At 37.4% G+C, this 23,759-nt stretch overlaps 1 protein-coding gene across 1 annotated transcript; it reads right to left on the reverse strand.

The window, feature by feature from the left end:
- Window positions 1–6,541: 6,541 nt before the first annotated feature.
- Window positions 6,542–23,070, reverse strand: LOC113467831. Its single transcript, XM_026824262.1, has 3 exons — window positions 22,926–23,070; window positions 12,707–12,780; window positions 6,542–6,830 (listed from the first exon to the last, which is right to left on the reverse strand). Exons 1-3 carry the CDS (start codon window positions 22,987–22,989, stop codon window positions 6,684–6,686), a joined length of 285 nt encoding a protein of 94 aa, XP_026680063.1. The 5' UTR covers window positions 22,990–23,070; the 3' UTR covers window positions 6,542–6,683.
- Window positions 23,071–23,759: the final 689 nt, after the last annotated feature.

The following is a 23,759-nucleotide window of genomic DNA, read 5'->3' on the forward strand; positions in this document are numbered from 1 at the left end:
AACCAAAGAAATAGAAAGAGAGAAACTTAACAGATGGAAATCAAAAGAATTGCACTCAAGACATCCACATCAAGTTGAAAACATCAAGTTGAAAAAGAAGGTATATCAGTTGAATTAACATACAAGTGGCTAGACAAAGGAGAAATATATCCTGAAACAGAAGGACTCATCTTCGCTGCCCAAGATCAGGTACTACCCACAAATAACTACAAAAAAATACATAATTAAAGATGGAAACACCTCCGATAAATGCAGAAGATGTTGCATACAATCTGAAACTGTGGCTCACATTGTAAGCGGATGTAAAATGATGGCTGGAACATCCTACACAGACAGACATAATGAAGTTGGGAAAATATTAAAATAATACACCAGAAATTAGCCCTAGACTGTCATCTTATCACTGATTACATACCTTACTACCAATATGCTCCCAAAACCACATTAGAAGACCAGTACTTAAGGATCTACTGGGACAACCCGATACAAACTGACAAGACGATAATAGCAAACCGTCCGGATATTGTCCTAGTCAACAAGGGAACAAAAGTACTTGATCTCTACGTAGATATGTTTCACATTTTCAGATTGATCCCGAGATAGTAGCCAAAGCGGCTGAATGGTCAGAGCACAAGGCTCCAGATGGACGGTCCTACTTCTACAACGCCAAGGCCGGGGAGTCGGTGTGGGAAAAACCTCAGGCTATGAAAGACCTTGAAAGTAAGTTAAAGTCCCCCACCATCATTTTTTCACTATTTATCTTCAATTTGATTTTAATTTATTTTTTTTCCAGTTATTCAAGGATCAGAATGAGACCTTATTTGCCTTTTTCACTCACATCCTTTCCGGAGAAATAACCACTTGACTAGCTAAAGAACGCACAAGATGCCAGAAAACTACTGCCTGTGCACAGGTGTCTTCGGGTATCTTGAATGCAAAATATAGGGTTCCTTTTATAAAAGCAAAGTTGACCTTGAAGGGGACACCTGGTAAAATTCCGTTTTTACCAAATTATTACAGTCGCGTCCTTGAACCATACCGGGATATCATACCAAATTTCATCGCTTTACGACAAACCGTTTTTGAGATATTTTGTTCACAACTTTTCACTTTTTTCCCATTTAAACCTGTAGTACGTACGTACAGGCCATGGGCTAAAAACCACTTTTTTGACATCAGGGGATCCCAAAACGGATATTTCCAATCATTTCCCGATTTTGAAAATTTGAACCGATTGCTATACTTTCATTACTAGTATAGCTCGCTATACTGTAGTAATAGAAAGTAAAAACCTAAAACATACCTAGGAGATTCTTATATTATAAGCTTAACCCAAGTTTTAGGACTGTTTGCCCTACACATAAGGCTCACAGTGGGCTTTTTGTGTGAGTTAAATTTAAAATGTTTACCTCACTCTCTAGCTCTAGTTGAAAAGAAAGAATTGGCTGTACAAGTTAGTGGGTATAATGAAAATAACATAAGATTATGATACGTCGTGAATGATGATGATTGACAGTGGAAGCGTTTTAAGATTTGACACAACATAAAAATGAAACGAAGACACAGTGACTGATTGGCATTAAGGAGTACGATTCTTGTACTACTGGAAAATGGTACGACTTTTCCGAAATTTTCTTTCACCAAACGATGTAAAACGCTGTTTTGCATATTGCCTGGAGGTCAGTCAGCTAATTTTCGTATTCCTTATTGCCAATCAGTTGAGTTTTATGATCCCGAAAGTGGTTTTTCCTGTACTGCTGGAAAATGGTACGACCTTTCCGAAATTTTCTTTCGCCAAACGATCTAAACCGCCGTTTTGCATATTGCCTTATGGTCAGTCAGCTAATTTTCGCACTCCTAATGGCCAATCAGTTGAATTTTGTGTAATCAGTCTTTCCGAAATTTTCTTTCGCCAAACGATGTAAACCGCCGTTTTGCATATTGCCTTATGGTCAGAAAATTAAACTTCTTTTATAAACTTGTGACTGCTAACAAATTTCTAATTACTGGACTATTTTCTTTCTTACGAATCTTCTATATAAAACTTCTAATATCTTTTGGGAAAAGCTACTAATTTATGTCCGTCTACTACCAGGACTTTCTGCTAACTCACTCTAGTTTACAAACAAAATCTGCTGATGGAAAATCTTACCCCGTTAATTCCCTATAGTTCATTCCCAATAGTTCATTTAATGTGCTAAAAATGTTCATCCAAATCGGACAGTCCGTCAACTTAAATATGTAGATAGGTAGTTGGTGAATCAGTGATTGAAAAAAAAAAAACCGTCGTTGAGTTAGAACATAAATCTAAGTATACAGGGTGCGCCAGAAAAACACTGACAACGGCTCAGGGTAGGTAGATCTCATCATTTCCAACAAGGTTCTGTGGTTCATTTTCCTAACTTCGGCTTCGTTTCCGAGAAATGTTAAAAAAAACCACTTAAAAAAAAAATGCAGACCTTGTGTCAGTTTTTAGGTCATAACTTTTTCATTTCAATCGATAAACTGTTACTGCTAAAACCACGAGCCAGAGCATAAAATTTTGATCTTAATACACCTGAGACATGATTTTCAAAGTTTAGTTTTGATATGTTTTTTTAAGCTCGAAAAAAATTTACGTCGTTATGTCCGATTTTTACGTTACGAAACACGCCGTTTTTGTCCGATTTTTGTCCACAAACCCCAAGTCTAAAACCTAAAAATAAGTACCAGTTACATAAATGAATTGGTGATTATGAGGGGGGGTTAATGGGGCTCAACCACTTTTTTTTTCTTCGCTGATAAAGGAAGTTCGAAACACGCTGATTTCAATAGAAATGCTTAAAATTTCATTTGAGGCTTCCTAAGAGGAGAAATCTTCGTTTGAAATTTTCGAATTTTGAAACGCACAAAATTTTCGCGGGCAGCCATTTTTTCGTGATGACGTCAGTTCATGCGAGGTCGTAAACCATGGCTGCTTCAACGTTATTTTTTTGCGACCTTTGAGCGACATTTAAGGAGATTTAGGGACCGTTTTGGATGTTTTTGAGTGCGCCAATGCACTTTTTGGGTACTTTTACATCGGAATAGGAGTCTATCTCGAAAAAAATTGTCATTTGGTTGAGCCCCATCCTTGTACATATTAAGGAGCGCGGTAGCGCTCCGCCCCGCCAAGTCACGATTTGTTGCCTTTACGGAAATGCTCAACTCGCCCCAAATCGTAGCGTCGCGCGTCGGGCCATTTAGATTTTTAGTCCGTCCTTACAATAGTAATGAAAAGGTATAAGGGACGGACTATTGTATTCGCTTCGGTGTCTGTCAGTCGGTCGGTCTGTCTGTCCCCATAGAAGGACTTATCCAAACCTGGTCGACTATCATATATATCAAATTAAAGGTCTTTTTACCAGGAACACTGGTGCAAATTTTGTTCAGAGAACCATAAAGCCAAAAAACCAAAAAAACTGGTTTTTGGGGGATTTTTTTCACATTTTTCACACAAATGAGCTCTGATCTCGAAAATTTGTCGCGACGACCTATGAACTCAAAGCGAGAAAGATTAAGATAGACACTCGATCGATCACTTTTAAGACCCGGTTTTAGCTTCCCTATTTAAGCTATCGCCGAGCAAAGGCAATAACATGGGATGGGTGACTTAAACGATTAATTGAGTATTGTGGGATTTTTTTTTCACCATTTTCTCACACAAATGAGCATCTAATCTTTGAAATTTGTCGCGACGACTGTGAACTCAAAGCGATAAAGTTTTTAGATAACACTTCAGTCGTTCGATCATTTAAGACCGGTTTTAGCGTCACCTATGTTAAGCTACGCCGAGCAAGGCCAATAAATGGATGGGTGACTTAAACATTATATTGGTAGTTACATATTAGAAAACATTAAAAGGAAGAACGGGCTATAGTCTTGCTATAGTCTGTACCTTCGTGGCATGGTGGTGAATGGCAGGAGAAGATATGATGAAACACTGTCATGCGACAAAAAGAGCTATAGTCTTGCTATAGTCTGTACCTTCGTGGCATGGTGGTGAATGGCAGGAGAAGATATGATGAAACACTGTCATGCGACAAAAAGATGAAATATTGTCATTTATGACAAAACTTCGATTGTACCTTTCAAGAGGCACCACCACCTTGGGGTAAAGGGTAAACAACTGTCAAATGTGTGGCGATAGCTCCTGTTTGGTGTGTAGAGTCTTATATGACTCTACATCCCTAACAGCGCCACACGATCTGTTTTCTCCGTCAAGAGGTTTCCGTAAAGTCCAAGACAACATGGCCCTCAAGACATTGTAAGTAATTTCACTATTTAATATTCAATTTTCACTTGTCTACCCACTGTGGGTTTAATACCCAGCAGCGACATGAAAAAAGAGCAAGATAAAATAAAATAAATGTCTTTTCTTTGTGTTACTATATCACAACTTTGGTGCTCACTGCAGCATTGTAGGATTTTTCCAACTTCCATAATGATAATGATGATAATAATAATAATAATAAATAAAATAAATGTCTTTTCTTTGTGTTACTATATCACAACTTTGGTGCTCACTGCAGCATTGTAGGATTTTTCCAAATACATACATATATCGCAATAATCCAGCTCCCAATTACCTACCATGCTGGCACCGGTCGCTATGCGCATTTATATTACATAGCAGCTATCATTTTCCTCACGAGGCTGAGTGGGCCCCGCAACAGGCCAGTCACGGAATCAATCATTTCCATGAAAAATATCAAAATATATTAGAACGAATATCAAAATTATAGACCTTTTGTAGTTCTTTCTTGTATAGAGAAATTATTGGAAAAACATATTAATTATCAATTCTCACAATATTAGAAGATAACAACATTTTACATGAAAATCAACACGGATTTAGAAGAGAGAAAAGCACAATAACACTCCTAAATAAATTTACTGAAGATATAAATGAAGCTCTAAATAATAATAAATATTGTTTTACATTATCACTCGATCTAAAAAGGGCGTATGATACCATTTGCCATAAAAAAATGATTGACATACTAAATATAGTAGGATTAGAAGATGCCACCAAAAAATTATTTGAAGATTTCTTTCATGAAAGAAAACAACTAGTGAAGGTCGGAACAAATTATAGTAATCAAATTGATATAAATTGTGGACTGATACAAGGAGCTGTAATATCCCCGATTCTATTCAATCTGTATGTTAATGACATCCATAATATTGGTTTAAAAACGAACATCTTACAATATGCAGATGATACTTTGTTATATTATATTAATGAAGATATTAATATAGCAAAGAATAATATTCAAGAAGATCTAAATAGAATAATAATATGGTTGAATCAAAAAGATATATTTATAAATAAAGAAAAAACAATCTCCATTGTATTTGAAAATCCCATGATGACAAGATTTAGACCAATATTTGACGATAAAATAAAAATACATGAAAATAAATGCATAGATGATAAAATGAACAATACGGCATGTAACTGTTTAATTGTAAAAAAAGAAAATTCCATCAAATATCTTGGAGTCCATTTAGACAAAAATATGAAATGGAAAACACATACTCAGTATATAAGAAAGAAATTGAACTCAATAATGTACCAAATTAATTATACAGAAAAAGTATTACCTATACCAACAAAATGCATGGTATACAAAACATTATGTGAATCAATATTGAGGTATGCAATTGAAAGTTACGGTTATACATCCGAAGAAAATTTGAAACCAATAAAATCTATACACAAGAAAATTTTGAAGGCCACGTTATATCCTTTTACAACTAAACAGAAAAGAGAAGAATTAATGAAAGAGTATAGAATACTAAATTTTAACAATCTACATAAATTTATAATGATAACAAAACACTATTATGAAGAAATACACAGAGAAGTTCAAGAAACACCATATAATACCAGACATATATATTACACAACACCAGAAAACCGAAACAATTATGGACGAACAACAATTAAGTTTCAAGTACCAAAATTGCTAAATTCAATCCCTAATGAATTAAGGAATATTGAAAACAAAAATAAAATGAAGAAGGAAATACAGCAATGAAAACAACAATGAAATATAGAATCAAGACAGAAGCAAGAATTTTAATGAAATAAATCATTCAAACCGTTCCTGAAAAGTACCATTGGGGGTACTTATATAGGAACAAAAGGAAGATATCTTTATAGTTATATTAAAATAAACCATTCTCATTATTATTATTATTATTATGATACAAATTTCTTGACCCCGCCGGGAATCGAACCCGGGTCTCCCGCGTGCAAGGCGAGCGCAGTGACCACGATACAAATTTCTTGACCCCGCCGGGAATCGAACCCGGGTCTCCCGCGTGCAAGGCGAGCGCAGTGACCACCAGTATAGCGGAGCTATACTAGTAATGAAAGTATTGCAATCGGTCCAAATTTTCAAAATCGGGAATAATAAACTGAATATTAAACATTCCCACCAAAGTTAGGTACATAGGTATTTCTTTAACCACCATCGAATAAACTACGGGCTAAAAAATTCCCGGAGGGACGGACCCAGCTTGTTATATATAAAAATATTGTGTGGACAGGTAAATGAGATGACTGCATCGTGGACTTTCTTATTTTGGTACTTATTTTTTGAATAGCTCAAACCACAGTGAGCACCGAGATATCGAGATAAAAACTAATAATTGAATTATCCGTTGAGTTGAGCTACATCGTTGAGACACTTGTTAAACCTGGCTAAATAAGTTGCATCCAATGGAGCGTTACACCCGTAGCCTCCTAGCCTGTGAATAGCGGCGTAGTCTCTACAGTCAATCTGCCCATCAGCATCACAGTCCTGTAGAATAGAAAATCAAAATAGGATAAAGACACGAGCCACGGAAACGTCAAGAGTTTGAATTGGGAACATTAAATTACCAGAACGAACCTTTTTCATAGCTTTATTCGTCCCCAAGAAAAAAAAGCGTTCGGTAACATGCAAAAGAGCTTTCACAAATGGTCAAAAGTAATCGCACAATTCGTCTCAAACACCATAGTGTAATCTTTGCGAACGACCTAATTTTTACTTTCTATTACTATAGTATAGCGGAGCTATACTAGTAATGAAAGTATTGCAATCGGTCCAAATTTTCAAAATCGGGAAATGGGTGGAAATATCCGTTTTGGGATCCCCTGATGTCAAAAAAGTGATTTTTAGCCCATGGTCTGTACGTACGTACGTACGTACGTATGTGTGTACTACAGGTTTAAATGGGAAATTTTGAAAAGGTGGTATACAAAATATCTCAAGAACGGTTTGTCCTAGAGCGATGAAATTTGGTATGCAATACCGGTATGGTCCAAGGACGCGACTGTAACAATTTGGTAAAAATCGGATCATCCCTCATCCAGATATCAACTAAAGTCGATGTTGCTGCGAACTTCGGACTTATAAAAATTTTCAAAAAAAAAAAATCAATTTTTTTCATACTTTATATGATTCCTTATCACACGGGGAGTATTTTAAGATACGATAGAAGTGAGGAGAATCTGGAAGCAAAACAAAGTGCACATAATACCATTATTTTATAATATCGGCTACTGCTATAACCCCGTCATCATTCAAATATAGTCTCTCAAAACTCAACTTACCTGAAGACATCCATACGAAAGCGCAGAAAGCCGTCATCATTTTTTTTTTATAATTTTTTATTATTTTTTTTTTCAAATACGTATTCCACAAATGTAATAGAAAGTCGTGTGATGTTCACACCAGATTTTTTAGGTTAAAGCGCCTTATTAGAATAAGAAGAAGAAGGAAGACGAAGAAGGAGGAGGAGAAGAGGAAAGGAGGAGGAGGAGAACTGAACTGAACTGAACAAGGTTATTATATTTTTAACAAAAACAAATTATATAGAAATAATCCCTAAGCTAATAACTAACTTCTACGGGATTTTCTTCTTCTTAAGTAGGTATCATGCTTTCTTCATTGTTTTCCTTTAGTCTTGATTTTCTTCAATAAGTTCTCTTATTTTCGCTTTTACAGAATTTTTGTCCTCAAATTCATCATATTCTTTACAGTATTTATTTAATAGTTTTGGAAGTATGTGTGGTAAAGTTCTCTCGCCATATAATGTATTTACTCTTGCTATTTCGTAATTGGCGTTTCTTGTATTGTGGACGTTAATAGATCTCTTCTTATATTTATCTTCGAAGTAGTATTTTGTAAGTAGTATTTTATCTTATATGCGTGAAAGAAGACTAAAATGGTATGGACATGTTATGAGGATGAATGACGAGAGGTTACCTAAGAAAGTTTATGATATGGAAATGGATAGTGGGTTTTCCAGCATCCGACCAATAGGCCCAGGTGATTTTGAAAGCCCCACAAGTATCTCCGTTACAGCCTATGGTTTGATTACATAGGGACATTCCGTGACAAATGCAGCCCAGACATATTTGATCAACAGGTTGAGTGCTTTGAGCACTCGCTGAAAAATAATAATAATTATGATAATAATAATACTAATAATAATAATAAATAATGATAATACTAAATAAGGGCAAAATAAGGACAAAAAGGGCAAACATTTTGGAAGCGAAAACCTTGAACACATCAACATCAAACAGTTTGCAGATGATGAGAAATACAAATACCTAGGTCTCGACCAACTCCTGTTGAGAAATACTAAAGAACTGAAGGAAAACACAGAAACAAAATAAAGGCAATAAATACTTGGGTAATACCGGTCATCTCGTACACTTTTGGGATGTTACACTGAACAGAAATAGACACTGTGATTGACTGTAAGAATCAATAGAAAGATAAGAATGACTATGATTAAGAACCGGCTGCACCACACCAACGCATTCGTAGCCGGACACTGTGATTGACTGTAAGAATCAATAGAAAGATAAGAATGACTATGATTAAGAACCGGCTGCACCACACCAACGCATTCGTAGCCGTGTAAGAATCAATAGAAAGATAAGAATGACTATGATTAAGAACCGGCTGCACCACACCAACGCATTCGTAGCCAGGCTATACCTGCCAAGGAAAAAAGGCAGAGGACTGCTAAACCTAGAGGAACTACGCAGAAGACAGATCCCAAACCTGCGGAAATACTTTAAGGAAAAAGATACAGAACTGCTCAAAACCATCAGCAACAAAGACATCTACTCACCACTGAAACTGCAAGACAACAACCTAGAACAAACCTTACAAATAGTCCCAACCCAACGTAAATATGAAGAACGGCTGGCAAAATCACTCCACGGCAAATACCCTAAAGCGCTTGAGCTCGCCTCCGGTCACCCTGAAGAATTAACTAGATGGCTTACCTCAGGAAACCTGTTTGCAGAAACCGAAGGATTCATCTATACCATCCAAGATGAGGTTATCAATACACTAAACTAAAAAAAAAAAAAATACATACTAAAAGAAGAAAGTGATGATACATGTAGATTATGTAAGAGCTCCTCAAAAACCATTCACAACATAATATTAGGATGTACACCTATGGCACAGACAGAATACTCGGGTCGATTTTTGGAGCTCGGGTCGCTCCCAACATCCACCCGAGCCACCCTTGCCCCACTCAGATCCGGCTCGTGCCAACTACTGCAGCACGACATGGCCAGAATAGACCCATCTGTGCCTGATCGATGTCCCAGTGCAGTGGATCAACCTCACGACGTCCACCACCTGTTCAACTGTCCCAGACCTTCCAACCATCCTGGACCTAGACCTTCCAAACAGGCCTTATGGACCAATCCTGTAGAGGTGGCGCAGCTCCTGGGCCTGGAAGAGGAGGAGATGTAGGCGCCAACGTAACAACAACAACAGAATACCTTAAGGACATAACCTAACAGCGGAAATCCTACCTCAAAAACTAACGCACAAACTGAAGTAACTACAATTTAACATACTATTTTTCATTCATTTTATTTTTTTGTAATGTGTGAACAATTTATTGAATTGAAATACATGAAAATTGAATTGAAATTGAAAGTTAACCGATAAGCAGAAGAACATACTTACAAGTACAACCCGTACTGGAAAACGAAAACTTCTAACTGTACTGGGACATCCCTATTAGGACCGACACAAAACAGTAGCGAGCAACAGGCCCGATATCGTTACCCACGACAAAAGACGGAAAGAAGCACTTCTTCATCGACATCGTACATCCCCAAAATCATAATCTAAAAAAAAAAAAAAAAAATGAAAGGCATTACTAAGTACTTCTAGTTATGCCAAGAATATAAAATTTATTGAATTCCGTGGGACTTGGCTGTTGCGGGCCCACTCAGCCTCGTGAGGAAAAATGAGTAGCTATGACATTATAAATGCGCATAGCGACCGGTGCCAGCATGGTTAGGTAAAAATTGGATTTTAGGAGTTATTGAGATATTGGGGAAAATCCTAACAATGCTGCAGTGAGCACCAAAGTTGTGACATAACTTAACTTATAACACAAAGAAACTCATTACATTTACACATTATACTTATGGTTCATCCATTTGAATATGGCAGCAAGGATTCATCTAAAAAGTAGGCTACGTTGCCAAACGTGTCAAAGGTTCAACGGTAGAATATCTTTAAAGGAGGAAGGTACATTGCACAGTGCTTCCTCCCACAATGATACTTTTTTTTTTATGCCGATGGTATTCAGTATTCGTAATGATTTATGTATTCCTATAAAAAGTAACGAAAAGATGATTTCTTACTAGAATTGAATAATAATAAATTGTTTATTATTATTTTATTTCATTTTTTGAACAAAGACTTTGTTTGGACTGCTCAAGTAAAGGGAAAGGGACTTTTCAGTCTCATTTTGGCAGTATATTGCTCTAAATAAAATAATTAATTGATAACATTGCTCTAAATAAAATAATTAATTACTAAAAAACTGAAATTAGAACAACACGATGTCTACTAAATCCAGATAGGTAATGATAATGAATGATCACAAACATACCAAATTGCATAATAAGTACCCGATGCGAGTATTAAAAATAGATACCATCTTTACCTGTTCTAGAATTCAACCTCTTGGACTTGACCCTCAAAAAAAAGGTTACAGATCGAAGCTACCTCTGCTTTTTAAAAGAGAGAGTTTATAAAAATAGACCTTTACCTTAATTGCAACAATGCAAGGAGTTCTCGCATTCTGATTGGTTCTTTCATTTTGGGTCGATGACTCCTTGCTGCCATATTCAAATGGATAAGGTATAGGAGGTTAAATTTGAAATGGTAAGCAAGTTACCTACAGCCGATTGACAGGGATTCTATTATAAGTACAAGCAGGCTGCGCCCGCTTGCGCGTGGCTGAGGCATGGCCGTATGCATAAGAGGCATGGCCGTAGGTGACCGTAGCGTAACTTACCGTATCGTAACTTACCGTATCGTACCGCACCTGACTATACTTGACTGTACCTAATCGTATCTGACTGTTCCGTACCATATCGTACTGTAGCTCACCGTACCGTATCGTACTTGACCGTACCTGACTATGTCGTATCGTACCGTACCTGAACGTACCGTATCGTACCATACAGTACAGGATCTGACCGTAACGTACCGTATCTAACCATACTTGACTGTACCTGACCGTACCATATCGTACCGTATCGTACAATACCTTACGTGACCGTAACTTACCGTTCTGTACCGTTTTGCCTGACAATACTATTTTGGTACCATTTCGTCAAAATCGGTCCAGCCGTTTCGGCTGTGCGTTGATTATGAACGATTTTTAGTAGTTTTTTGTTCATAGTTTGGAAACCATTGCGAGTTTCGGAAAAATCCGTTCTAAGTGGGCCTATTCAAATCAAAAGGAAGCTATTCTCGAAGTTTCATGTAATATAAAGTAGTGTCGATAATTGCATTGGTGATAGTAGAATTTTGCTCTGTTCTACATTCTTGAAAAGATATTTTGTAATATAAAGTAGTGTCGATAATTGCATTGGTGATAGTAGAATTTTGCTCTGTTCTACATTCTTGAAAAGATATTTCTTAATATTGTTTTGAATTGATATTAGTGGTGTCATCATATACTTTGGGGTATGAACGTACAAAGTTACTTCATATCTTAATAAAGATTCCACTAATGAATAATATACATTCTTATAGAATAAGAAGAAGAAGTAAAAAGAAGTAGTTTTTTTTTTAAATACAGGGTGTTGCATCCATCGATGTCAACCCGAAAATGGCGAATACTACAGGTCCAGGGCTACAAAAAGTCCCCCGACCACTTTTTTGAAATCCTCAGAATAACGGAGATATCGGCCATTTTGTGTTTTTATTTATTTATTATTATTATTATTTTTTTTTTTTTTGAAATCCTCAGAATAACGGAGATATCGGCCATTTTGTGTTTTTATTTATTTATTATTATTATTATTATTTTTTCAGGTACCCCAACCTTGCTCCAAACATTTGACCATGGTACAAAATGTGTGTTAAAGCATTTAATTATTTTTCTTCTAGCTTTAACACATTTTGTACCATGGTCAAAAGTTTGGAGCAAGGTCGGGGTACCTGAAAAAAAAAAACACAAAATGGCAGATATCTCCGTTATTCTGGGGATTTCGAAAAAGTGGTCGGGGAACTTTTTGTAGCCCTTGACCTGTAGTATTCGCCATTTTCGGGTTGACATCGATGAATGCAACACCCTGTATATTATATATTATATTTCCGTATTCAGATTATTATTATTATTATTTTACCTGAGCAAATTTGATCATATAATTTTCAACAGTTTTGCCTGAACACACGGCATCGTTTGTACATCTGGAGTAAGCTGAAAGACAACAATAAATTGGTTATTAGTTACTAGCTGAATTCCGTCGCTTCGCTCCGGAATCCCGCTAGTTCATCCCGAGGCATGGCCAAACTTGTGGAAAAGGCATGTAAGATTAGGAACGGGCACATTTACTGTTCACCCACCCTAATTTTTGAACCGATGAATTTAGAAATCTTATAGGCTATGTAAAAATTCAGGGTTAGGAACGGGCACATTTACTGTTCACCCACCCTAATTTTTGAACCGATGAATTTAGAAATCTTATAGGCTATGTAAAAATTCAGGGACTTTTTCAGGCCCCAGGGCCTCGTTTCATCAAACTATTGTATTACGAGACTTGTAATACAGGATACAGGCAATTTATTTTACAAGCCAGAAGTATTCTAATCTGTGTTTCACGAAAATAATATTCCAAAACTTGGAAATGTACCATTTCTTCAAATTTAAATGTTTGGCTTTACAGCAAATTTGCCTGTATTATAAGTAAATTGGTTTCATAAAAAAAATATAAGTCTAAAATAATTAAATGTGTTTTCCCTGTAACATTTCAAAATTCCGTCTTTCAAGTCTTGATTTGTAAACAATTTGCCTGGTTGCCAGGTAATAGCATAGGCCAGTAGAATGAAAATTAGAAGTGGAAAACATCGTTTCATGAAAATTTTATAGGACTCCCAACATTAGTGTCAATTTATTGGTATTTTCTAAGTGTGCTGGGAAACACGCGAACGTCAAGAGCAATTCTTGGATTTTCATGTCCTATTTTCAATTGATGTAAATACGCATCTACACTAAATCGGTATGTCCCAGTCGATTGAGTGTTGGCATTAGGAAAAAAAATCGGACGAAACTCACGACAAGTGTGAACGGACAATTCCAAAAAATACGTCTCGTCATTTGACACAAGAAATAAGGCAACACCGGGAGAAATGAATGTAAACAGAGTGTTGAAAGCGTGAAGATAAAATAAGGTAAAATTATCGAATTCGTGTGGATTATCTAAATTTCATAGTAGAATGTAACTTTTTGTCCGTTTTTGGTAACTTTTCTCACATTGCCGTCTGTAAAACTACATTTAGCCAGCCTAGTTAGCTTGGTTGGTGGCGTGTCTGCCTTGTAAGCGCTAGGCCGCGGGTTCGATTCTCGCCCGGGGCTGATTTTATCCTGATGGGATAATGTTCGTTCTCGGAACGGCTGGCTTTCCTCCAATCCTATCTTCCTTCTCTCTTCGATTTCGGGACGATAAGACCCTAGCAGTTACAGTTCCCTCTGTCAAACCTCTTAAAAACAGACATGAAATCCAATCCCTACTGACCCTATATAAAATCATCTCTGGTCAAATAGATTCAATGGATTTGGTTGGCAGTATTCACTTCAAAATCCCATGCAACAGAACCAGAACCTACAATCCAATAAACTTTTTTGAAATTCCTTCCCACAGCCATTCTGACCTATCACCTCTTTTCAATCTATTAAAAATATACAATATTTACAGTGAAAAGCTTGATCTGTCAGTATCTTTTAGTAAGTTCTCAAATCAAGTTGCAAAATGTTTTATTCCTAATAGCTAGGTACGTAAATATTATGTAGGTAAATGTTTACATTCTATGTTTTTATTTTATTTTATCCCCCCTCGTATTATCTCATACAAGTAGATTTAAGGAATTTTGTAAATTACATGTAACATGCCATAATATTGTAATAAAATATAATTGAATAATAATAATTGAATAAAAAAAAAAACTACATTTAGAACACTCTTAAGCCTGATTCACACTATAGTGCCATTCAAGGTCCGGTAACGGTCCGATCAAAAGATTGAGTATTCACACTATCGTTCAAGCAACGTTCATGGGTTCATGCTTCGGTCATTTTTCTTTCATTTCTAGTTGGTCCTAGTCCTAGGCGTAGTTTTTTTTTTTTTTTTTTTTTTTTTTTTTTTTTTTTTTTTTTTAAAAACGTTTTTTTTTTTTTTTTTTTTTTTTTTTTTTTTTTTTTTTTTTTTTTTTTGTTTTTTTTTTTTTTTGTTTTTTTTTTTTTTTAAATTTTTTTTTTTGTAAAATGAGTCTGAGTAAGTTCGCAAATTTCGAATTAGCTGCAATCGCTATATGTTTGGATTAATAATTGTTAGGTATTTTTCAACATTCTTCTTACTGCATGTCTAATATGTGGTACGATTTGTCTCACGTCACTCTTGCAATAATAAAATTAATAAAGAATAAATGAAGAAAGAATAAATAAAGTGATAAAAATAAATAAAATAAATGAAAGAGAGAAAACAAATTTGGAATAAGAAATTAAATAATTTATTATGAGTTTTAGGTATTAAAAAACACGATCGCGAAATAACATCGTACTTTGAAAATTGAACGAAGGAATGTTGATCGTTGCTTGATCGCTGCCTATTCACACTACAGTGCCAGTCTCGCTCCGGTCACGGTCCAGTTTCGGTCCGATCAAAAAGATTCGTCGCGAGAATGTTCCAAATTTTGACTGTGAGCTGACCGTTACCGTACCTTGACTAGAACGTCTAGTGTGTACACTCGCATTTACTTGCCTTCAACAATCATTTGATCGGACCGATACCGGACCGTGACTGGACCTTGACTGGCACTATAGTGTGAATCAAGCTATACTCAATCTTTTGATCGGACCGTTACCGGACCGTGACTGGACCTTGACTGGCACTATAGTGTGAATCAAGCTATACTCAATCTTTTGATCGGACCGTTACCGGACCGTGACTGGACCTTGACTGGCACTATAGTGTGAATCAAGCTATACTCAATCTTTTGATCGGACCGTTACCGGACCGTGACTGGACCTTGACTGGCACTATAGTGTGAATCAGGCTCTATCCTGTTCATATTCTCTCTTCAATTTCAGGATAATGACATCTCCGTTTTTACAGTTACCTCTATGAAACCTCCTGAAAAAAATCTTCATCCTTCTGCTGCTTCAAAGACCAAAAAAAAAAAAAATGTTTTTTTTTTTTTTCAAGTGTAAAAATAAAATAAATATTCTTCATCCCAGGTCCCCTAAATAGAACGATTTTTTTTAGTGTGAGCATTTAAGTGAAACTGAAACTTTACCCTACGTTCTTTAAGACGTTTGATATGATGTATCACAAATAGGGGGTTATCAATTAAGATTTTAAAGTTGGTCACCATGGGGCTGCCTGGGGGCCTTCCAAAATTTTGAGTACATCCCAAAATTCTTTTTCCTAATCAAGGGCTGTATGCAAAATCCCAGGGTGAACAGTAAAAAAGTTAAAAGGGTGGCCTGGGACTTTATGAACACAGTGTATACATACCGAGTGTTTGAAAAAAATAGTTGCCACCCCTGAAAACTCAAGAACCGTTTGGCATTCGGAAAAATCCCAAAGCCCTTATTTCTTTATTTTTAAGGGGAACCTATTTTAAGGGGATCTTAATTTTTCGGCACTATCAGGGGCGGCCCCAGGGGGGTCAACTTTAAAATATTAAATGGGAACCCTCTACTTCCAAACGGTTAGGATTTTTCCAAATTCCAAACGGTTCTCGAGTTTTCAGAGGTGCCACCTATTTTTTAAACACCCTGTATACTCGTACCTACAAAGTTTACCCAGTTAATGCAAGCTCGAGTAATTTTTACCTGATGGATATAATGTGCTGCTTGATAGTAACAAAAGATGTGTTCATACATAGTCGCCCGGCCGTCAATCGATGTCGAATCAACCGTCCACACTACCTCGACAACATATATTAACCTCGTCGATCTACGGGCCGGTCGACCATGTTTGAACACATCCTTATAGACCTGTCGCATTTGGGTAAATCACTCGTTGCTAAGTTGGAAGCCCAGAAAAGGTTCGGTAATAGAACAGCCGCGGAAGACACTAAAAGTTCACAGAAAAAAGAACCTCTTCTGGGCTTTCAACATAGCAACGAGTGTCCATGATAAAGTATGTAAATCTAATTAATGTAACGACCGTTGCAATGAACTCTCAAGAATATGTAAGATTCGTTTCTTGTTTGTCCCGCTGGACTAGGACTGAAAAGTCCCTTTACCCCCGCGGTCTAACCAAGGAAGGTCTCGGATCTTGAGAATCTTCAAGAAATAGAATTCAAAAGTTTCGCTTCAACTCCAGCAAGTTCACAGAAAAAAGAACCTCTTCTGGGCTTTCAACATAGCAACGAGTGCCCATGATAAAGTATGTAAATCTAATTAATGTAACGACCGTTGCAATGAACTCTCAAGAATATTTATGTAAGATTCGTTTCTTGTTTGTCCCGCTGGACTAGGACTGAAAAGTTCCTTTACCCCCGCGGTCTAACCAAGGAAGGTCTCGGATCTTGAGAATCTTCAAGAAATAGAATTCAAAAGTTTCGCTTCAACTCCAGCGTTCGAAGAGTAAACACCTCTCTCGCGCCTTTTTGGTCTGATGATGGAAATCTGAGCATTTTTGAAAGCTCACCAAATTTTCTTTGTTGAAAGTCGAATCTCGATTGTTTCTTAATTTTTTCAATAAATATATTTATAATCTAAATAATCTGTGTTAAATCTGTTTGTATTAAATGTGTCGCTTTTTCTATTCTATATATTTAAAATTTAAAAATCTGCGTTAAATCTGCTTGCATTGAATGTGTCTCTTTCTCTGTTCAGGTGGAAGAATTGAGCAAGAAATTGCACCGCTGTGAAGAGCTACTCAAGCAGAGATCGGAGGAAGTAACTGAGCTGGGAGCTTACAAGACGAGGTAACACTTTGATCTTAGATGAAATAATGCCTAGGTCCTTATCCCTACAATCGAATATGCCTCGTGTATCCTGCCCGCATAGGACTGAAAAGTCCCCCCCCCCAGTCTAAACAAGGTCTCGTATATTTGATGGGTTAAAAATTAGGTACTTGGGTTGATATTTGTAACTTGGGGGCCGACCATAAACAACAACCGAAGGTTGATTAGACCCCTGGAAGGAGTAGTTCTTTTTATAACTCACGATAACTCACTCAGATCCTAAAATGTGTAAATCACTCTTCAACTGCCTATAGCTAGGGATAGCAAGTTAGGATCTGACTCCCGACCCGAGAATAATAATACATATAAAAAAATTCAGATCCTAAAATATGTAAATCACTCTTCAACTGCCTATAGCTAGGGATAGCAAGTTAGGATCTGACTCCCGACCCGAGAATAATAATACATATAAAAAAAAGTATTGGCAAAGGGTGTCTAAATTAAATAAATTCATTAATAGTGATAATTAATCATTCACTACATTTTCTTCTCTTCCCACAGATATTTCCAGGAGAAGTCCACCTGGGAGGCGGAGTTGAATGCGGCGGAGATCAAACTCATGACCTCCGGACAGCGGTGCGAGGACCTGTGCCGCCAACTGGGCCAGAGCCGGGACACGGTGAGCCGACTACGCCAGGAGCTGGAGAGTTGTCGGTCCGCCAAATCCGAACTCGAGGAGCGGATGAATCGCGGCATGGAAGAGAATGAGAGCTTGTATAGGTGAGATTTAAAGATAAAGATTCGGATACCTAGACAGTGATTTATGAAGAAGATTGATTGACAGTAACATCAAACGTGTGATACTGTTCCTATTCAGGACGCTAGAACGATCCTATCCCATATTTGAGCACACTAGGCTTTTTTTTTTATTATTTTTTTTTTAAAAGGGGTTTGATAGAGGGAACTGTAACCGCCAAGATAAAGGTCTTACCCTCCCGAAAGCGAAGAGAAAAGAACGACAGGATGGGAGGAAGCTAGCCGTTCCGAGAACGAACCTTATCTGTTGATAAGTTCCCCCCAGGCGGAAACGAGATCAGGAGGAAGCGTTGAGGAGGAAGGAGCAGGAGTATAGGGAGCTGTGTGAGAGATGTGGGGAGTTGGAATCGAGTGAGCAAACGTATAAGGAGCGATTGGAAAGGTGATTTTGCATGGAATTTTATTTGTTGTTGTTGTTGTTGTAGCGGCTTTAGCCATAGCCGAAAGGTGATGACAAAATAGAGAAAATATCTCTTCTATCAGCCATACACCGGGGTGATGGTCTCTAGCCATGTTTCATTGGCTCGTCTTGAACCGCAGTCAACCATCGTGAGGGACTTGTTGGTGCAAACTACTGCAGCACTACATGGCCAGAATAGACCCATCTAGACCTTCCAAACAGCCTTATGGACCAATCCTGTAGAGGTGGCGCAGCTCCTGGGCCTGGAAGAGGAGATGTAGGCGCCAACGTTAACAACAACAACAGAATACCTTAAGGACATAACCTAACAGCGGAAATCCTACCTCAAAAACTAACGCACAAACTGAAGTAACTACAATTTAACATACTATTTTTCATTCATTTTTATTTTTTTGTAATGTGTGAACAATTTATTTGAATTGAAATACATGAAAATTGAATTGAAATTGAAAGTTAACCGATAAAGCAGAAGAACCATACTACAAGTACAACCCGTACTGGAAAACGAAAACTTCTAACTGTACTGGGACATCCCTATTAGGACCGACAAAACAGTAGCGAGCAACAGGCCCGATATCGTTACCCACGACAAAAGACGGAAAGAAGCCTTCTTCATCGACATCGTACATCCCCAAAATCATAATCTAAAAAAAAAAAAAAAATGAAAGGATTACTAAGTACTTCTAGTTATGCCAAGAATATAAAATTATTGATTCCGTGACTGGCTGTTGCGGGGCCTAGACCCATCTGTGCCTGATCGATGTCCCAGGTGCAGTGGATCACCTCACGACGTCCACCACCTGTTCAACTGTCCAGACCGTCCAACCGCGCTACTAGAGACATTATACGCCACAGAGAAAGTGTTTAAGAGTAACTTACTTGGTGAAAATTAGAATATAAACTAAACTAGCGGCTTTAGCCATAGCCGAAAGGTGATGACAAAATAGAGAAAATATCTCCTCTATCAGACATACACCGGGGTGATGGTCTCTAGCCATGTTTCATTGGCTCGTCTTAAACCGCAGTCAACCATCGTGAGGACTTGTTGGTGCAAACTACTGCAGCACTACATGGCCAGAATAGACCCATGTGTGCCTGATCGATGTCCCAGATGCAGTGGATCACCTCACGACGTCCACCACCTGTTCAACTGTCCAGACCTTCCAACCGCGCTACTAGAGACATTATACGCCACAGAGAAAGTAGCCGTTTGCAGGTAGTTGTAGAGGTTTCCACTGGTTCTAATTGACAAACCGGTTTCTCTTTCCGCCCAGGTTACAACAGAACAGCTCCTCCCCCTGCGCCCAGTGTGAGGCATTAGAGTCCGAACTCCAAACCAAAGAGAATACCTACCTCGACAAACCGGTTTCTCTTTCCTCCCAGGTTACAACAGAACAGCTCCTCCCCCTGCGCCCAGTGTGAGGCATTAGAGTCCGAACTCCAAACCAAAGAGAATACCTACCTCGTACAGATGAAGAAATTGGAGGCCCTGTGTGAAACCAACTATGAGAAATGTTACGAGCTGGAAGCCAGGTTAGTGTTTTTCAAAAGCATAGAACCTAAAATCCACCACCAGCAAGATTTGTTTGAAGAGACTGACAAGAAACGCCGACCCTACTTAAATAGGAAAAGGCTAGGAAGAAGAAGATATAGATGCGTATAAGCTTAACCCATCTTTCTGTACAGTTTCCCCTACACCCAAGCCTCACAGTGGGCTTTTTTGTTTTACAAATTTATTTGTACCCAGCTAAAATTAATATTTTATCTTACTTTTTTACTTTCTATTATTTTTGAAGTTTAAATCCACCACCAGCAACATTTGTTTGACATCATCCCTAATCTACCGAGAAAGGCCGCTGTTGCTCATTTTCGACTGCTCACTGGGCATGACTGTTTGGTTGAACATCTCCACCGCTTTGGTCTAAAAACTTCTCCTATTTGTTCCTTATGTTCCTTAAACAGTCCTATGAACTCAGTTCACCTGAACTCCTGTCCTGCCTTGGAAGCCAGCAACGACATTGTAGGTAAATATTGGGAAGCAAGGTAAACATGACTAGTATCAAATAACCCGACATTTGCAACAACAACAACAACAACAACAACAACAACAACAACAACAACAACAACAACAACAACAACAACAACAACAACAACAACAACAACAACAACACCAGCAACATTTGTTTGAAGAGACTGACAAGAAATGCCGACCCTACTTAAATAGGAACAAGCTAGGAAGAAGAAGAAGAAGATATAGATGCGTATAAGCTTAACCCATCTTTCTGTACAGTTTCCCCTACACCTAAGCCTCACAGTGGGCTTTTTTCTGACAAGAAACGCCGACCCTACTTAAATTGGAAAAGGCTAGGAAGAAGAAGAAGATATAGATGCGTATAAGCTTAACCCATCTTTCTGTACAGTTTCCCCTACACCTAAGCCTCACAGTGGGCTTTTTTGTTTTACAAATTAATTTGTACCCAGCTAAAATTATCTCTAAATATGAAAATAACTTTTACTCTTCACTGGTTTGTGAAGGTTCATTTTAAATCTCTAAATATGAAAATAACTTTTACTCTTCACAAACCAGTGACTTTTACTCTTCACTGGTTTGTGAAGAGTAAAAGTTATTTTCATATTTAGAGATTTAATAACACAAAGAAACTGCATTTACATTTACATTATTTCCGGTGTTTACTACTTGCGTACTGCAGTACTAGTTGCGTACTAAATTTTCAGGTAGACAGTACTACTTGCGTACTTACTAAAAATGTACTACTTGCATGTTAGATAAAAAAAGGTAGACAGCAAAAAATACCTCTCAAAATTTGGTCCCACAGAAAAAATCCCTTATTTTTATAATGGGGTTAGGTAGCACGTGAAAAGAACTTTCACAAATGATCAACTTTCTGGGGATGGGGTTAGGTAGCACGCGAAAAGAACTTTCACAAATGATCAACTTTCTGGGGATGGGGTTAGGTAGCACGTGGAAAGAACTTTCACAAATGATCAACTTTTTGTGTAGTATTGGTTTTAGTATAGGGTTCGAAAACATATAAGAAGGACTTAATAAGTATTTGAGCGAAATTAGGAAAACAGGGGAATATTTTTTTCCCATTAAATGTTCTTACTAATAAAAAAAAAAAAAAAAAAAAAAAAAAAACCCCAAAAGATTGTCTCCACAAATGGAGGACTCAAGACCTTACCCTAGTCGGATGAAAAAAGATTGAAAAAATTTAACAGGCTTGAGAACATTGCTTGGGGGAAAAAAAAAATCGGCTGCGGCGCAGTGGAAATAGGGTGGAAAATCTTGGAAAAGTAGACTGGAAATTTGAAAAAATTGGACTGGAAAACTCGGCTGCGGCGCAGTGGAAATAGGGTGGAAAATCTTGGAAAAGTAGACTGGAAATTTGAAAAAATTGGACTGGAAAACCGGGAAAAGTCAGGGAATTTTATTTTTCCATTTTGGTAGACACCCTGCACTAGTTATAAGACCTAACAAAGGACTAACAATTCTATCTTCATGATCTCTCTCAGCGCAACGCCCACACGGCTATTGAAAGACACACCAAGTGTTTCTTCCTCAATAGTATGGACCACTTTTGTGAGGACAGAATGTCCCTTCCAATAAATAAATCTGTTTTACACAAGGCACAATTATACAAGTTGGCTACGTACGTCGCTATAGTAACAATACATTACCATTCAATATAGTAGACAAGCAAGGTTATCCGCAGAAATCCGCTGTGAATTTCATGTTCTCATCAACAATAGCGTTACAGCCCCGAGAATATTAGTCATGCGCTGTTATTTTTTCTTTTTATACCATAGTCAACTCTACCTATTAATTTTAGTTAAAGTTGACTTTGTAATAATTCTCTGAATTTTTGTTTAACATTTCCTCGTGATAGTTGATTCCAAGTAGGCAAAGTATAGGTACATACTCTAAAGTCTCCCTGATGCCAGTTGATGAATATTGATTCATTTTCGATTGTTTAATCAACTTTTCCTAGTAAAAGTTAACTCCAACTAGATTGAAGCAAAAATAAATAATTTAATGTTATATACAGTGTGTTCATAAAGTTTTAACGAGGATGATCAGTCGTCAAGCTGTTAATAAACCGAACTTCATCACAAATTGGAGTCTTTCTAGAAATAAATAACACCTTATAATAAATATCCCACTTTGATCTTACCTTGAATTAAAAGCAAACTAGCAGCGATTGCCACAACGACAACGAAAAGTTCGTAACGGACCATACCTCGATGAAACACGAAACGTTAGCTCAACTCTTTCCTCTGTCCAAACCAAAACAACAATGATGGGAGTTGAGCTTTATACTATTCTACTAACGAGGTTCTAGCGTATAATATGTACCTATGTTATATTATGTACAGGGTGGACACGGTCTATCTCATCTTTGATAAGATAATAAATTATCACGTAAACTATGCTAACAACTTGACTTCAAAGTTCGTTTCTCAACTAGAACCTCACAATTTATCACTATAAATATTGTTGTTGTGTTGGTGGTGGTATTGTTATTTTTTTTTTTACCTTGATTGCCTTGATGGACCCGTGATTTCAGCGATTGTTGATGTTTCTCCAATGCTGCAGGTCGCAAAGCTTCCATCTATCTCTATCTTGAGCTACTTCTTGAGTGGATCTTCCCATCTTGTGTTTGGTCTTCCTCTTTTTCCTTTTTTTTTCCTCTTGGGTACCAGTCCGTTGATCTTAGTGTCTATCTACATATTGTCCTTGAATCTTGCTACATGCCCAGCCCATCTTTCCTCTTGGGTACCAGTCCGTTGATCTTAGTGTCTATCTACATATTGTCCTTGAATCTTGCTACATGCCCAGCCCATCTTTTCTTGTTACCATAAATCACTTCACTACATCCTTGGAGTACCTTGGAGAAACCTGGAATACCACCAAAAAGGAAGAGGAAAGCCTGAGAGTGACCCAAAGAGCAATAGAACGCAGAATGAGTAAGATCAGCAGAATGGATTATATCAAAAATACAGTAATT

Source organism: Diaphorina citri, unplaced genomic scaffold, assembly GCF_000475195.1.
Source record: "Diaphorina citri unplaced genomic scaffold, Diaci psyllid genome assembly version 1.1 scaffold561, whole genome shotgun sequence".
Taxonomy (NCBI): Eukaryota; Metazoa; Arthropoda; class Insecta; order Hemiptera; family Psyllidae; genus Diaphorina; species Diaphorina citri.

What these genes read in the sequence shown, in the direction of transcription:
- LOC113467831 (XM_026824262.1), bottom strand. Translation starts at nt 22,989, where the DNA reads ATGGTCCGTTACGAACTTTTCGTTGTCGTTGTGGCAATCGCTGCTAGT. An exon ending in TAGTTTGCTTTTAATTCAAG is followed by an intron (nt 12,781 to 22,925) that starts GTAAGATCAAAG and finishes GTTGTCTTTCAG; the next exon opens with CTTACTCCAGATGTACAAAC. An exon ending in ATATGATCAAATTTGCTCAG is followed by an intron (nt 6,831 to 12,706) that starts GTAAAATAATAA and finishes TCTATTCTACAG; the next exon opens with GACTGTGATGCTGATGGGCA.